This window comes from Nyctereutes procyonoides, unplaced genomic scaffold (genome assembly GCF_905146905.1).
Source record: "Nyctereutes procyonoides isolate TBG_1078 unplaced genomic scaffold, NYPRO_anot_genome, whole genome shotgun sequence".
NCBI lineage: Eukaryota > Metazoa > Chordata > Mammalia > Carnivora > Canidae > Nyctereutes > Nyctereutes procyonoides.
Genome location: NW_026575030.1, coordinates 22,617,177 through 22,634,877, shown reverse-complemented (window position 1 = coordinate 22,634,877; position 17,701 = coordinate 22,617,177). Strand labels below are relative to the sequence as shown.

Here is a 17,701-nt window from a genome sequence, read left to right as displayed (position 1 = left end):
TAATGATAACATCCCTTCACAATCTTCTCTTGCTGATTGAGACACTAATAGATGAATTTCTCCCCTATTCAGAAAGAGGGTATGTGTATAGGAAAAGGTTGCTAACATGATTCTTACACAGCTTTCAAGAAAGAAGTGCATTGCAGAGAGAAGGAAACCAGCAACCTTGGCACACCTGGCCTTAAGAACAATAATCCCACAGCCTGTTCATCTCATCTGCTTCCTGGAAGAAATAAAAATCTTTCAATGACCTTGTCAGAGGTCTTCAGCTCGCACAGGGCAAGTCCTGAGAGGGTCCCATTACATCTGTATATGGTGTCAGAAAAATCTGCTGACATCCTCACTTTATTTTTTTTATTTTTTTTAATTTATTTATTTATGATAGTCACAGAGAGAGAGAGAGAGAGGGGCAGGGACACAGGCAGAGGGAGAAGCAGGCTCCATGCACCGGGAGCCCGACGTGGGATTCGATCCCGGGTCTCCAGGATCGCGCCCTGGGCCAAAGGCAGGCGCCAAACTGCTGTGCCACCCAGGGATCCCAACTTTAATACTTATCTCTGAAACAAGTTATCTATGGTTCCTCGTGGAGTGACTTGCCTTTAAGTGATTTGAGTTCAGGGGCACCTCGGTGGCTCAGTCATTTAGGCTCAGGTCATGATCTCAGGTCGTGATATTGAGCCCCGGGTCAGGCTCCGTGCTGGACATGGAGCCTGCTTAAGATTCTCTCCCTCTCCATCTGCCCCACCTCCCCCGACAGTGTGCACGCTCTCTCCCCTCCTCTCTCTCTCTAAAAAAAAAAAAAAAAAAAAAGGAAAAAAGTGATTTGAGTTTGTGTCTTGTCTTCATGTTAGACAGTGAGCTCCTTGAGAGCAAAAATTCAGATATGATTTATTTGTATATGCCCAGAAGCCAGCATAGCTCCTACCGGGGGTTGCCAGTTTTAGCATGAAGACAAAACAAAGCAAATGTTAAAAAGTTATTTGCTTATCCAAAATTCAAACTTAACTGGGTGTCCTGTATTTTATCTGGCATCCTATTCTTCACATTTAGCTAACCTCAACAAATATTAGTGAGTGAGTGCATGAGTCAATGAGTAGCACTGTACCAAAAAATGGGGGACTAAACTGGTAAAAATGTGGATTGACTATGGAGAAGATACTTGTCCCAGTTATGCTTAATAATCACAAAACTGTGTCTGGTTAACACATTCCCTGTGAAAATCTGCCAGCCTGGCTTCAACTGGAGATACATTTTGTAACCATGCTTTGATGGCCACCTTCGCTCAGTGTCCATGTGGGAAGAATACTCATCTTCTGTGAATGTAGGCGTTTCGTTCCAACAATTTCACATCTTAATTCTGCACATTTCCGAGTTCATATGTTTGCCTAATTGTTTATTTGTGTGTGCCAGTTGTACAAGAAAATTGACATTGGATGGTGCCTGGGGTTCGGCCATTCTGAAACCCAATCATCTGTTATCTTCCTTTAAAATGGCCCACACTGTGCTTTTACTCCAGCCGAACCCTGGGGTTTTGGGTAAAGTCATTGACCTTGATTAAACCATCAGGACCAATCCTGTTTGGGAAAAATGTATCCGAGGTTAGTTCATTGAACAACCTTAAGAAGACAGTATGTTAACCCTCCCACTCCAAATGAATTCTGTGTGGCTCCTATCCTCATTGCCCTCTTTTTGTCTGATCTCTGGGCAGCCCGGTCCTTCTCCTTCTCCACTCCTCCCCTACTTGGTAAACATGAGTGTCAGTGTCACCTGAAGGGCTTGCTGAGACACCTAAGCCTGGGTCCTGCCCGAGTTTGTGAATGGACATTTTCAGGCGGCAGCCTGGGAAGTAGCCTTTCCAACTCATCACCAGGATCACTGTCCTATACTGTTCTTCCCGTCTCATTTGGGTTCTTAGTGCTTGTTCTTCACAACATTGCTCCGTCCTCCGAGCAGTGTAATACAGTAACCTCACTGTATCATGGCCTGCTAGGTTTGTTTACCCAGCGTTCTTTCCCCTCTGATGGGTAAAAGTTTACTTACACTTCCTGTTCAATGTAGTTCAGCATTCTGCTGACATGTGAGGCAGAGATCTCCCCGTCCACTTCGGCAATATATGTGTAGAGAAATTGGAAGGTGCTAAACGGGATCCGAGGAGGTCCACTGTCATGGTCAGATGATAACACCTCACAAACTATCTTGAGTGTTTTGGCAATGGTCTAAAAAGTCATAAGATAAAATGAGAAAGTCACTATTCCAAACTAAATTCCTAAGACCAGTTTAAAGATTTTATTTATTTGAGAGAGAGAGAGAAAAAAACAAGCAGGGGGGAGGGGCACAGGGAGAAGGAGAAGCAGACTCCCCGCTGAGCAGGGAGCCCAACTCAAGGCTTAATCCCAGGACCCAGAGATCATGACCTGAGCTGAGGGCAGATGCTTAACCAACTGAGCCACCCAGGTGCCCCCTTAAATCAGTTTAGATACAAGAAAGAAAACAAAAATATTGCTCTCATAAAATGAAGTGGGAATGATGTAATATTCTGGAAAGCTTGAACTTTTTTACATCAAAATATCATTTAATTCAATCTAAAAACTATTGAGGTACTGGGTGTCTTTCTTTTTTCCTTTCTTTGTTGGAGGGATATTCTCAAGGAATTAAGTTTACAAACTGCCGAATAGTTTAAGATATTTATTACTTTGATTAGAATAACCTCACTAAGGGAGAATTTGATTTTACATTCTAAAAAATCAAAATTACTTCTTATTCTTATTACTCTCCAATCTTACCTCTAAAGGGTTGAGGTAATTAGTCTAGCTCAAATGCTTGAGCAGTACTTGGACCAATGCCACAATAGAGGGAAGGAGGGAGGAGAAGGGTAAGTCCTTGGGAAGACAGGAGCCCCAGATATAGGAAAAGTGACATGGAGCATTAAAACCAGTTCTTCTGAAACATGTAGATCCATCTAATCAGAAGACCTAGTATTATAAATGACATAACATTCACCTTGTTGTTGCTGGGGAAGAATTAGTAGATGATGGGTGCCAGAAGGTTTATGGTATAGGAGCAAACACTCTTTACAATGAAACTTCAGCATTAAAAGATCATGTTCAGAATTAGGTTTTACTCACCTTGTGTCTTTAAATAAATCTACTCTTTTTTTTTAAGATTTTTTAATTCATTTATTTGCTTAAGAGAGAGAGAGAGAGAGAGAGCACGTGCACAAGCAGGGCAGGGAGGAGCAGAGGAAGAGGGAGGAGTAGGCTCCCCACTAAGCAGGCAGCCCAACATGGGGTTTGATCCCAGGACCCTGGGACCATGACCTGAGCCGAAGGCAGACACTCAACGGGCTGAGCCACCCAGGTGGCCCAATATACCTACTTTTTTTTTTGAATTTTATTTATTTATGATAGTCACAGAGAGAGAGAGAGAGGCAGAGACACAGGCAGAGGGAGAAGCAGGCTCCATGCACCGGAAGCCCGACGTGGGACTCGATCCTGGGTCTCCAGGATCGCGCCCTAGGCCAAAGGCAGGCGCCAAACCGCTGCGCCACCCAGGGATCCCCTATACCTACTTTTTATATAAATTTCACAAGTGAAAGAATGTTGAGATTATGGGATAAAAGAAAGAAGTGATCTGAAAAAAGGATTGCTTAGTTCTGAATTAGCAAACATAGGTCAGCATGTATATCTTGGTAGTTTGCCGAAACCAATGATGTGCAGATTATCCTTAAACACTTACTTTCCAGGGATCAGTGAAAAATGAGTCCTGACTGTTGAACTGGGTGTGCCTGGGTGAAGGAAAAGGCAGCTGTTATGCCCCCAGAAGGCTGGCCAGCATTTGTTCCTCCTCTGCAGTTGCTGTGGCCTGTTCTATTCCCATCCTCCCTCTGAATAGAATGGTTGTCTGCGTGATGCTTCTTTAACTGGCGTGTGTTACCCAGGGGTGGAAGTGGGGATTGTCAGGAGATATATGAGGAGGCTGAATATATTTGACTGTCTTCCTATGGTGACAGTTTTAGCTGATGACAAGTGACTTAAACATTTTTTGCATTAATTATTAATTGTAATTGATTTAATATTTAAATTTTGTTTCTTTACATTTATAAGAATTGCTATTTTATGAAATGGAATTATCAATGTATATGAATTTTAAAATGATAAACCACATTATGTCAAAGAGATTTGGGGTTTGCAGCAGGCCATTTTCGTTGACTCTCCCTTGCCCTTGGGAGTCCTCACCTGGAAACTGCTGTGAAACACTGTATGTAGCAGTGTGCCAGGCACTTCTAGGAAGGAGGGGAAGAGGCAGGCAGCCAAAGACTGGGTAAGAGGCTGTTAGTGAGATGGAGGGATGTATGTGTGACTCTAGGTCAGCATGACAGGGGGTTTGGGGTAGATTTGCAAGCATGCGTGCAATGAACTCCAGAATCTCTATTCATAGCTCATCTTCTCTGCTTCTCCTTTAAAAAAAAATCCCCTACTGCCTTTGTTTTGCTGTTCTTTCCCTTTAGGCTCATCCAGATTGGGGTGCTGTTAAGGGCTGAACTATGTTTCCCCAAAATTCATATGCTGAAGTCTTAACCTCAGTACCTCAGAATGTGACTATATTTGGACATAGGGCCATTGGAGAGGTAATTAAGTTAAAATTCAGTCATTAGAGTGGGCCCTAATCCAATAGAACTGCTGTCCTTCTAAAAAGAGGAGATTTGGACATAGAGACACCAGATAATATGCATACACAGAGAGACAGCCATGGGAAGAACCGAACCACAGTGGGGAGCCTAGGTGGCTTAGTCAGTTAGGACTCTAACTCTTAGTTCCTGCTCAGATCATGATCTTAGGGTCTTGTGATCAAGCCCCTCATCGATCTCAGAGCTCAGCAATGAGTCTGCTAAAGTTTCTCTCTCCCTCTATCACTGCCCCTCCCTGAACTCACTCATGCTCTCTCTCAAATAAATGATCTTTTTTTTTAAAAAAAAAGGAAGATGAAAGAAAGAAAGAAAGAAACAAGAAAGAAAGAAAGAAAGAAAGAAAGAAAGAAAGAAAGAAAGAAAGAAAGAAAGAAAGGAGGAGACAATGGCCATTTACAAGCCAAGAGGAATGACTTCAGACACCTGGATCTCAGATTTCCAGGCTCTAAATCTGTGAGAAAATAGATTTCTGGTGTTTAAGCCACCCAGTTTGGGGTACTTTGTTCTGGCAGCCCTACAGCATCTTTTGTTAACCATTCAAACACAAACCTTTAAGTTCTATTGTCCTCATAAAATTTTAAAATATTTTTTTAAAATTTTATACATGGCTGAATGGATAAAGAATTCTCTGCACTAGAGCTTTTTGGAAAACGTAAATAAATCTAAACTAAATAAGAATCTGCATTTTGTTGCACAAGATTTTTTGGTCAGCTGGGGAATCCACTTCATAAACAGAGCCCTTAAGCATCTGCTGAGACTCACAAACCCAGAGGTGAAAGTCTCAGAAAGTGAATTATTTGCCAACAAAACATCCTTCCTTCCGATGAACACAATATTCCTTTTCTATAATCAGTCCCAGTGGAACAGGAGGGAATATAGGCTAGTCTAGAGGAAGGAGTGCTGAGAGGGAAGAGGAGTACAGGTCTGCACGCCACAGACTGTTGTTTGTTTTTTAAATTTTTATTTGTTTATGATAGTCACAGAGAGAGAGAGAGGCAGGGGCATAGGGAGAGGGAGAGGGAGAAGCAGGCTCCATGCACCGAGACCCCGACGTGGGATTCGATCCCGGATCTCCAGGATCGTGCCCTGGGCCAAAGGCAGGCGCTTAACCGCTGCGCCACCCAGGGATCCCCGCCACAGACTTTTGAATCATGGGTATAGACTAGGAAAGCTCAGGAAAGTACTTGCCATTAGATGAAAGGAGGGAACTGGTTTTTCTAAATGGCACCAGGATCATGGTTAGCTGGTGAATTAGCAAAGGAAGGAGAAATCCCTGGGCTTGCCTAGAATGCAAAGCCTCCACCAGATGCTCATGCCCTCATACCTCCACATTGAAGTTCCCAGCAATAGTTCAATAAGAAACAGATGGGTATAATGCACCTGGTTCCTGGATTCACAGGGCGCCTTTATTTACAGACTAGCCCTTCAGGCTGACTTCACCTAGGTGTTCTGGAATGTTGGGATGATGAGGGGCACCGTCAGATACCTCAGGACCTCACTGTGATCCAAAGCCAGACCTGAAGGTGTCTCAGTGGAAGTGGATGGAGAAGGTGGAACAGAACTGTAGAATGTTAGAGATGAAAGAACGTCATGGAACATCTGATCCAAACTCTTTGTTTTGGAAGGAGATAGAAAGATACAATCCACCTCATGGTTTCCCCTCCCCAATCTGGGAGGCAGACATACTGAAGTAAACCTAGCAGCTGCGCTGTGAGCTAAGCAGAGGGAGGAGTGGAATTTAGTATTCCATAGTCACTTTTGGTTACTTTGAGGTATGTGGACAAGGAGAGGACTCACACATCTCTCACAAGGTGGTGAGGGTCTGGGAAGTAGAGCCCTGGAGCCAGGGAGCAGAGGAGGGTGACTTGAAAGGGTTCGGAGAGGCCCTAGAACATGCCAGAATGATGATGAGCAAGGGGGCTGGGCGGGGGGATGGTGGTGGTGCACCATGCTGTGAAACAGAAGAGACCCAGGACTTAGGCTGCAGGCAGCTAGGACCACACAGATGGTATTTATTTCCATGGATTTCAAAGGACCAAGGGTTGTGGGAAACCCTTTGCTTGGTGGCTCTGTGGTCCTGGAGTCACCGTGTCCATATTGCACAGTCCACTGCCGTCTTGAAGAGCAGAGTAGTGTGGAAAAATCTGAGAGTCTGGGCATTTACCTTAAAGCCGTTTCAGGTACTAAAATTCCTGAATTGAATTGAATCTACTTAATTCTTACTTAACCCTTTGTGGGTAGGATACACCAGGAAAATCAGAATTAACAACAGATGAAATAAAGTATGTTCCCCCTCCCACCCCAGACATCTCTGAGCGTAGCGTGGAGTAAATTTGTGACCCTATGAAAATTTAATAACATTCGTCCATTTTTTAATTTTCCTTCTGGACTTTCTCCAATCATTGGGGCTGTTCCCACAGAAGTGTGATAGTGCTGATAGGCAAAACATCTGCCCTGGCTGTATTTTCCTCTCCTTTTTGGAGGAGAGCAATTTATTCATTATATCATGTTACTATATGGGACAACGGAGACAAGAAACTGTGAATGGCCTCTCCTCTCCTTTCTCTAAAGAAATGATTATTAAGAAAGTTCCGGGAGAAGCCCATAGGTAAAGCTGAACTACGTAATATTTCTCAACTTTTGTCAGAAACAAAAATGTGAGACATGCATCCCAAGTGTATTTAAGAAGAAAGAATAAGATGGTGTTTAGATTTGTTGACTGATTCAAACTACCTTTGTGTACCGTTTGCTTTTGGCAGAGGCAATAATTTTCTCATTAACTTTCAAATTTGCATATATTCTGGGACCTTTAAAAAACCGTGTTTCTGATTCATTTTCATTTAAGCTATTAAAATGGTGTTAAATAAGAGTGAGTCCGTATGTAAGATGATACCTAAAGCTTTTAAATATACATATATTTATGGACTGGGTGCAGTATCTTTTTCTTTAAAACAGAAACATTCCTTTTCCAATTGTAAATCAAGTCAAATTTAGAAAAGGCATGAATTTGTATGAGCATCCTACATCCATGCTGATGTCATAACTGTAAGTCTGGAAATAGCCTCATTTTTCCTTTCCTGCTCTCTCATCTCTGATTTTTGTATCCAATTATGCTTATCAAATAGTAGTTTCCTGTAAGGCTGCACCTCTTTTTTAAAGGCTTTATTGGTATATCTTCTAGGTGCCTGGAACCTGAGTGTAAGCACATCTGCAGCTGGTTCTTGGTTATCTTTAGGAATATGAGTGGAGCAGTGATGGAAATAAATCTGAGGGCAATGATTAAAATTCATAAATAATCCAGAAGCCACATTCTAGTAAACCCTCCCCAGGGTCTGATGACAGTTTTCCCCTCTCTCCTCCTCCCCCCAGCTTCTGGCCGAGGAGCAGAGGATTGACCTAATTCAGAGAGGCAGGGAAGTAGACAAGACAGGTGTGCTCATCCTCAGCCCCAGAGACTGACTGTGTGTACAGACAGAGAGACTACTCTTCTAGGCCCGGATAGAGCTTTTCCCGTAAGGAACAAAAACCAGCAAAGCTCACTTACAACTCCCAGAGAACTGCAAGCAAGAGCTAAAAACTTCAGCCATTCAATCTCCTCCGTGAAGTGGCCCACATTCATCACACTATTAAACAGATCTGTTGGGAGACTCAGCACCTTCCACATCTGGGCCAGCTCATCTGCATGGATGATCAGTCTGCCAGCAACCTGCAGACCAGGGGACAGAAGCGAGAGAGAGGCACAGGATGAGAGAATGCCCCTGGAGACACTGCCCAGCAAGGCCCAGCAAGGCCGGCTACCGCCCAGCACACAACGGGGTGGGATGCGTGGGGGGGGGGCGGTCAGGGCAGGATGACTCTTGGCAGTTCTCTTTGCAAGGGTAGAGAAATACTCAGTGTGGTGTTAAGCATGCTGAGGTACAATTCAATCACTTTAACACTAGGTATCAAAATTATAGGGAAATAAATAATATCTTTATATTACATTTTATTTTTTCTGATGCTTTTATTGTCTGCTGTTTTATCCTCAGGCTGTCCCTGTAAGGCAGATAGGGCACCTGAAAATACAACCAAGGGGGAGAGGGCTTGTCTGGGACCACTACTCGGTGGTGAGAACAGAACCAGATGTTAAGTCTCTTGCTTCTACGCTCTATGGAGTTCTTTGCACTAGACTTCACATGCAACTCTCATGCTTCCCAAGAAAGGGTCTGGATGCCTAATAGTGCTTGGCCCCATGTGTGTCAGATCTCTGCCATGTGTGTTGCATAAGGTACTTGGCGGTTAAGAAAAGACAGGGAACAAATGGCCAGTTGTTGGCCAACAATGTGATAAGACTACCGATGCCCCAATGAAGCATCACCTTCCCGAGCCCTCTGATTCTAGTGAAACGCTAAGCCTCTGGGAGCAAGGTTGTTGGCTGTCAATCACCCCAAACCTTTCTGTCCTGGATTTTAAAGCAGAGTATAGTGGTGCTAAACCATATTTCCTGGGAACTGGCCAAACTGCAGCTCTCTTGAGTCAGACTGTCCTCATCCATTCACTGGAAAGCTCCCAGAGTGACGTGGCTGTGAAGAGAGCCAGGATTTTCCCTAAAAGGTAAGCTTAGGTCTGCACCTGGGGTTACTGGGGAACTAAATTATGTCCGTCTCCAAACCATGACTGGCATCCTATTATGGTCTTGAGCAGTAAGGGGGGGGGAGTCATGGTCAAGGGACTATGGATCTGCACTTTTCTGGGGAGGAAAGATTAGCATTGAATTGAGACCCTGGACACTTTGTCAGCTTCAGGGAAAGCTGGGATGACCCCTGCTAATAACTCAGCTATTTCAATATCATTCCTATTTCCCCAAGAGAAGATTTGCTTCCAAGGCATGGTTTAGTGAATTCTATGATACTGAGTGGCCAGCTGGCTGGGTGGGGATGGTGGGCTTGTGTCTGTACCCACCTGGCCTCAGCATGGCCCATCCTCCCCCTTGCTGCTGTGGTCCGGCCCTTACCCGAGAATGCAGGATCTTTAACAGCTCAGGTGTAAGCTCTGCCCAGTTAGACAAAGCCACTCGCTCAGACCGCTCTCTCACTGGAGGAATCTCTCCACGGGACATAGCCCCGAAATAACTGCAAGAAGAGAGTTAGGGGTTGGGGAGGCATCGGCCACTCCAGGGGCCTCTGGCTGCTTTGAGAACCCCCATCCCTTTTTCTTGAGGGAAGGGGCTGGAGGACAGAACATTTGGTAGGAGCTTCTAGATGCCAGATGTTTCGTGTAGTTCACTTACCTACAGGAAAGGCCTGAGTGTGTTACTTGCCACTCAAGGTATAAAGAACACTTAAGGAGTAAAAAGTTTAGTTTGTCTCTAAGGGTGAGGAGTAATTAATATAAATTTTGGTGTGGAATTCCTTGAAGAGCACTGAGTCTGGGATTTTTTTTTCCCAGTCACACTTCTAAATGTTTTATATATACACATGTGTGTGCCCACATATACATACACACATAGACATATAATATATAGTAGGAGATAGATAATATGTGTGTATCAATGTATTATACATTATATAGTATCAATATCAATGTATCAATAATTATACATTATATAGAACGCAACATGTACGTGGACGTATATAATACATAAGATAACAGTAATTTGTGTCTCTCCTATCATGTCTATTATATATAATACATATGGTTATATAATTTCTAATATGTGCAGAGATATATACATATACATATATACATAGATTATATGTATTATATGTATTATATAACATATATATAATAGGAGAGAGAAAAATCATTGTTAGATTAAATCCCCCACTCTCTTTTATGGAGGAAGAATCCTGGTCCCTAGAGGAACTGTTTTTCAAACGTAAAATGTCTCTTTTTAGTAACATGGCTAGCAACATACTTTTTTTTAAAATATTTTATTTACTTATTCATGAGAAGCAGAGACACAGGCAGAGGGAGAAGCAGGCTCCAAGCAGGGAGCCTGATGTGGGACTCAAACCCGGGTCTCCAGGATCATGCCCTGGACCAAAGGCAGGCGCTAAACCGCTGAGCCACCCAGGGATCCCAGCTAGTGGCATACTTAAAGCTGATTATCAGGTAGTGGGTACTATGTAATGGTGGTAATAAGTAATATACAATCTTGGAAAAAAGTTGGAAGAACACTAGAGTGACCTGTACAAGAAAGGGGAGGAGAGGGAGGTGCTCTCAGCGGGGGGCCAGGAAAGGTTCCAGTTGGAAGCAGTGAAGCTTGAGCTTCAAGGGAGAAGAGAGAGAAGGCTGGCAGGGCGCCCAGAGATGCTCAGGTGAGAAGCCACAGAAGGGTGGGGATGATCTTACATGGAGTACGTGAGGTTAAAACCCTTCTCTATCTTTCCTCAAAAATTTTAATGAAGTCTACTGCTCACTGACGCTTAGTGGACTCTGAGTACAATGTGGAAAAAAATACTGAGTCCTATCTCAGGATTAGATAAAAAGGTATTAGGGACACTTGAAGGGATTAGTGGTTGAGTGTCTGCCTTCGGCCCATGGTGTGACCCTGAGGTCCTAGGATCAAGTCCCACATCAGGATCCTTGCAGGGATCCTGCTTCTCCCTCTGCCTGTGTCTCTGCCCCCTCCTCTCTCTCTCTCATGAATAAATAAAATCTTTTTTAAAAAGATAAAAAGGTATTAGATAAAAAGGCCTGAGCACCTGAGGCTGAGTCGGCTAGCATCCGACTCTTGGATTCAGCCTGACATCATGGCTGGTGGGATTGAGACCCATGGTGGGCTCTGTGGTCAGCAGGACTCTGCTTGGATATTGTCTCCCTCTGCCCCTTCCCTTGCACATACGTTCTCTCTCTCTCTCTCTCTCTCTCTCTCTCTCTCTCTCTCATAAACAAATAAATAAATATTTTAAAAGATAAAAAAGGGCTGCCTGTAGCAGGGAATCGACATAAGGAATGGGTCACCGATGCTATCTGGAAGGGTCTGTCCCCATCACAAGCCTTGTTGTTATTAACTTATCCCCGGATCCCATGCCTCTGCCCCCTCTGCTTTAGTTTTCATGAATAAATATTTTCATTATTTTTCTCCAGATCCAGTAGCATAAAAAGAATATGGAGGGGATTTTGTAGAAGCCCAGAGGGCATTTTGCAGAAGCCCGTACTAGGGTCAAGCCATACAACGGTGGGGACGAACCATCGCCTGACTCTATTTCACAGAGCAATGCGGTGCTAAAGCTAACAGGGACCAAAACGATACCTTCCAGGTATCCCCTGGAGGTCAGCAGCGGGGAGTGCAGAAGAAATGCTTTCTGGATACCCTTTCCCTTGGGCATGAGCGATTTCCACAGACAAATTAGTTTGGGGGTAAGTGTGCGTTCAGGGTGACAACAGGAGTGGGCTGTAGAAATGTGGGTGGCATAGAAGGGAGAGGCAGAAACACAGCACCTCATTTGACAGAAGAGACTTCCCAGGGAGAGGGTGACACCCAGCAATGTCTTTGGACTTTTTAGCCAGGCTGGTGAGAGAATGTGGAAATTAGACGGTAGCCATGGATTTAGTACCCTGTGGGTCATTTAGCTTCATTCACGATGAACAATTCCACGATTATTCATGTACATTAGACATTTGTGTGGTCACACACACTACAAGGCCAGTTTACGTCTTGGAGATGATTTCTTCACTGACAGCACACACACAGGGAGATTCTTGCTCGTGATGAATCAAGCACATATTTTGTCTTGGAAATACTTTGTGGAGTCTTCACAAAGTGCTACAGGCTTGTGAGTCACATAAAACTTTCTGATAAGTGCTTTTCATGTCTGAAGAGATGGAGAGTGCTCTGAGGTCACGCTCCCTTTTTTCATTGTAGTTAAACTACACACTGATTCTTCACGGATATCTAAAAAATTTATGGCACATGATACAAAGCGGGAGCAAGCCGGCTACAGCAGTGGAATGTTTTCTCCCATAAATGTCAGGGACAATTGCAAGAAATGTCATTTTTCTTGTTATTAAGCAGCAGCATAATAAAATGTGTGTGTGTGGGGGGGTTAAATTATGGTATAGCTTAAAACAAAGTCTGTCTGGGTAGGCCAAAAAGAAATTAGTCTTCTGATGCCACAGTGCAGGCTTAAGAGATAATATTTGAAATTTAGAATGGAAAACTAAACAGTGTTCATTACTAGAAAAGCAATCCCATTATGTCCCTTTTTACGAGCGCCACTGGCTTATTTTTCCTTCCGTCTGTAAAAACTTCATCTGGACCCATGGCGGGAGCAGGATGGAGTGGCCCAGAGACTGCGGGGCTCCTCTTGGGTCACCCTGCGTGCCTTCTCAAGGTGTCCACACCTTCTAGCCACCTGCTCAGATACCTCAGGCCCAGGACATTCATCCTCCCCTCCCCCAGCCCACCAGCAGGCTCAACCACCTGACTCCTCCTTGCCCACGGAACCGCTGCTAAGGAGGTCACCCTGAAGCGGCCACACCCGCTGAAAATGATCCGTGTGTGTGTGTGTGTGTGTGTGTGTATGTATGTGTGTGTGTGTGTGTGTGTGGTTAGCTCCCAGCTCCAGCCTCAAGCCCCAGGTCCCCGGGTCCCAATCACGTTCCCAGCTCAGACACCTTGTGTGGGGGGCTGGCTCCAGGGCAGCTCCTGAAAGCCCCGCCCCCTCCGAGTTAGAGACCCACGTCCCCCCCTCCTGAAAGCCCCGCCCCCTCCGAGTTAGAGACCCACGTCCCTCCAGCCATTCCTGAAAGCCCCGCCCCCTCCGAGTTAGAGACCCACGTCCCTCCCGCCCCCCGGCGCTCAGTTTTGCAGCCTTGTGGACTGCGTGGACATCTGCACGTCGGAGCCAACTCGTTCCAGGAGACACTAAGGAAAATAAGTTTCCCGCAAAGACAAGCCACGGGCGGTCTCTGGTTGGGGCCTGAATGAGCCCGACCCGCAGTGCGGGGCCCGTGGGGTGGGAGTGGGGGTGGGGTGCTCAAAACGGCGCAAGCGCAGAGCTGCAAGCTGCTCCCTGGTGGTGAGCCCAGGGCCCCGCCCGGGTTTAGGGCCGCGAGGGCAGGTGGGGCAGCTGCGCGGCTCCCCGCGCTCACTTCCCCCCCCCGGGCCCCCAGGGGGTCGGGGCGCAGCCGCAGGTGCGGGAGCGGCCGGGCCGTGGGGCTCTAACTCGCGCTGGCCGCTGCGGGACCCTCCGCCCACTGCGCAGCTGGGTCGCTTAGGGGCGGGTGGGGGAGGGTGGGGGAGGGCGGCTCGCCCTCGGCCCGTGGGGTGCATTTCTGTGTGGATTTGAAAGCAGCAAAGCAGGGGATGGGGGGGTGACTGGGTGACGGGCACTGAGGGTGGCACCGGGCTGGGTGAGCACTGGGTGTTACGCTATATGTTGGCAAATGGAACTCCAATAGAAACATATACACAAAAAAATATAAGATATGCCAAATTGGAAAAAAAAAAATAAAGCACCAAAGCAGTCCGAGAGCCGAACATCACAAAGATTGTGCGAATCGGCCCCGACTGCCTAGGCTGCAGCCAGGACTACCTCCTCAGCGGTGGGGACCCCCCTCCCCGCCCCACTCACCTCCACCTGCGGGGATGGGGGCGCTGGGGCACAGGTGGGAAGGGTACGTACTCCGCAGCCCACTGGATGAGGTCCTGCGGCTGGGTGCGAATGGCGGCCTTGGTGAATTGCTTCAGCAGCTCCGGCAGCTCCGGGGGGATGCATATTTGCTTGTCTGTCTGAGGCATTGATGGATCGACCTGTTGGCAAGGGAAAGAGAAATAAACAAATCGGGACTCTATGAATCATAAAATGACAGGAATCCTGGACGAGAGGCCACTCAGCCTCGGTTTGACCTGAGACCTGCTGGGGCGTTCACTACCCCCAAGCTGTAGGCATTCTGCTGCTACGCAGATCCAAAGTCAGAAAATGGGTTACTGATCCTCGCTTTTTGTTCTTGTAAATAACTATGCCCTTTACATAAAAACCACACAGTACTTCATTTAAAAAGCAGAGAGCAGCAAGAAGCAAAAATATCCCCTAATGATGTCACCCCAAAATATTGGATGTCTCCTTCCAGAATTTTTTCAGTGTAAATATGTTTGTATAAATACAATTAAAAGGGGATCCCTGGGTGGCTCAGTGGTTTAGTGTCTGCCTTCTGGCCAGGGCATGATCCTGGAGACCCAGGATCAAGTCCCACATCAGGCTCCCTGCATGGAGCCTGCTTCTCCCTCTGCCTGTGTCTCTGCCTCTCTCTCTGTGTCTCTCGTGAATTAATAAATAAAATCTTTTTTAAAAATACAAATAAAATAAAATCATGCACAGCAGCATATCCTGAACGTCTTCCTTGTCACACACACACACAAAACTCTTAGAGCAGAATAAATTGTAGCAAAATTTACTCTGCGAATCCTCTATATTATTTGAGTAGATTATTTCCAAATAAAAATAATCATTAAATGGCCATTTGGTGAATATGTCTCCTTACATCGACATGTATTTATCTGTTCTAATTGTAAAAGAGAAAACTTGTACATTTCATTCAAAAAATTCTGGGACAAATTGAAACAAAACATAAAAATCCATAGATGGTACACGAGCAGCAGGTTAAAAGATTTTAATCTTTTTTAGCAGTCTGCTGCTAGCAGAGGAAAAGAGACAGGATAATCCAAAAAGGCCTCATCTTCAAAACACATTAGACAAATCCTAGCAAACATACCTTTCAGATCAGATTGCCTTGCTGAACTTGGAAGAAAGTGAGGGAAATCCTTAAGAGCCAAATAAAGTGAGTAAAGCAGAAACCAGACTGATAAGCAAATGAAGAAAGAAAGGGACAAATGTAGATGCTAGCAATTTGAACCTAAGACGAGGCCTTATGCCCACTAAAGGTGGACAACTAAACTAATGACTCTTATTCCCACTCCCCGAATTTAAGACCCTCCAAAGTTCACACACCCTCAATGTAAATAGTAAAAATATCTACCTGGGGTCAGTGATGAGGAAACAGAAGGCTACTTGAGGACAAAGCACACAAACGACAGCCCCTCCCTCTGCCCCCCACATCCATACCCTGTGGGATATGTGTGACCCTCCTGGGCACTCCTTCCTACCCTAAAGCTGAGGGAAAGGAAAAACAAATAGTTAACTTTTAGAGATTATAGTCTATAGGCATGAATCTCCCTCAGTTTATAAAATGTCTTAGTGATTTACAAGAAAAAAACATTCTTATCAATAACCTAACTTGCAGAAGGAAACTCTCAGCTATCTTAATGTTATTGCTTTACTAGAGGGAAAAACAACCTTAACTTGACAATGGCAGGGCCTCCAATATCCTGTAGGTCCTCTTGAGCATACAAAAAACCCTTTTAAAAACCTCCCTTTTCCTTACCTCCCCCAACTCCCAAGTGTATAATCAGCCACCCCTTACAACCCTGGGCAGCAGCTCTTCCTGCCCAAGGGTCCTGTCCCCGTGCTTTAAAAAAACTACCATTTTGCTCCAAAGACGTCTCAAGAATTCTTTCTTGTCCTTGACTCTGTACCTCACCCCACCAACCTCACCTATATTTCAAAACTACGTAAGGCAGGAGCAAACAACACAGAAATATGTCTTCATTGTTGCTTCTTGTTGGGGCTACATAGTCTCCCATGAGTCTGTTGCCACAAACTAGGTCTAAGTTTTAGATTTATACCACTGACCTTGTTGGGAAATCCCAAGGCAAGAAGCTAAAGTGGCCTCAGGTTGATGGTGATCCATTATCATTTATTGAATGTTCTTTTATTTGAAGGAAGAAGAGTACAAATATATGAATTTTAGACTTTGTGAAAAGTCAAGTATGCATAGTAAAATTTCAAGAGTAATTACTGTAAAAGTAATATAACCAGTAGAAAGGAGAAAAGGAGTTAAAAACAACAACACAACTTGATCAACCCACAAGGCAGCAATAAAGGAGTGGGGAAAGCATAGGAAAAGTAGATGAGCAACATGATAGAAAGGAATCCATGTATGTCACTAATGACAATAAAAAGAAATGGTCTTAAGGGTGGCCATTAAAATACAGAAATTATAGACTAGATTTTTTTAAAAATCCAACTATGGGCACATCTGAAAAGACATAAGGACACAGGAAGATGGATTGAAGGTGGAAGGATATATGGATAAGTAAGTATATGAGACCAAAAGAAAATTGATATAGACATGGTAATACCATGTAAGAGACCTCAAGAAAAATGCATTATTAGGAATAAGGAGGGTCAGCATATCCTGATAAAAGCTTCAGTGCATTGAGAAGACAACACAGTTGTCAGTGACTATGCCTCAGACACCACCCTGTGTGAATCTAGCAATGCGGATGGAACGGAAATGTACTGTTTAGGGTTACACATATATGTCATGACATTATAACAAAGACCAAGGAACAATAAACACAAATTCCAAATTTGTGTCCCCTCCATCGGGGAGGGAGAGGATTGTCATCAGGAAGGTGCAAAAGGGGTAGTAATACTATTAGTGATGCTCTATATTTTAAGTTGGATGGTAGCTTTGTAGATGTTTGTTTCATTAGCTTTATGCCTATATATACATTTATGCACTGTCTTTTCTGTTTTTAAAAGATGTATTTATTTATTTATTTAGAGAGTAAGTGGGGAGGGAGGAAGGAGAGGGAGAAAGAGAATCTCAAGCTGACTCAGGGCTAGTTGCAGAGCCTGACACGGGCTCAATCCCAAGACCCTGAGATCAGGACCCGAGCCTGAATCAAGAGTCAGATTGCTCAACCAACTGAGCCACCCAAGTGCCCCTATTATGCACTTTCTTTTCTATGTGTGAAATAGTTCATGATTTAAAAGTTATCAGTACAAGTAGATTGTTTTTGGTAACTTTTTAAAAAAGGTTTTATTTATTTATTCATGAAACAGAGGGGGGGGGGCAGAGACACAGGCTGAGGGAGAAGCAGGCTCCATGCAGGGAGCCTGACGTGGGACTCGATCCCGGGTCTCCAGGATCACACCCTGGGCTAAAGTCGGCACTAAACTG

At 44.7% G+C, this 17,701-nt stretch overlaps 1 protein-coding gene across 1 annotated transcript; it reads right to left on the bottom strand.

Annotated features, from left to right (window-relative positions):
- Positions 1-1,507: 1,507 nt before the first annotated feature.
- On the bottom strand, positions 1,508-14,414 carry ROPN1 (rhophilin associated tail protein 1). The gene is made up of 5 exons (XM_055315781.1): positions 14,299-14,414; positions 9,681-9,798; positions 8,232-8,393; positions 2,041-2,216; positions 1,508-1,574 (listed from the first exon to the last, which is right to left on the bottom strand). The coding sequence occupies exons 1-5, from the start codon at positions 14,412-14,414 to the stop codon at positions 1,508-1,510; spliced, it is 639 nt and encodes a 212-aa protein (XP_055171756.1).
- Positions 14,415-17,701: the final 3,287 nt, after the last annotated feature.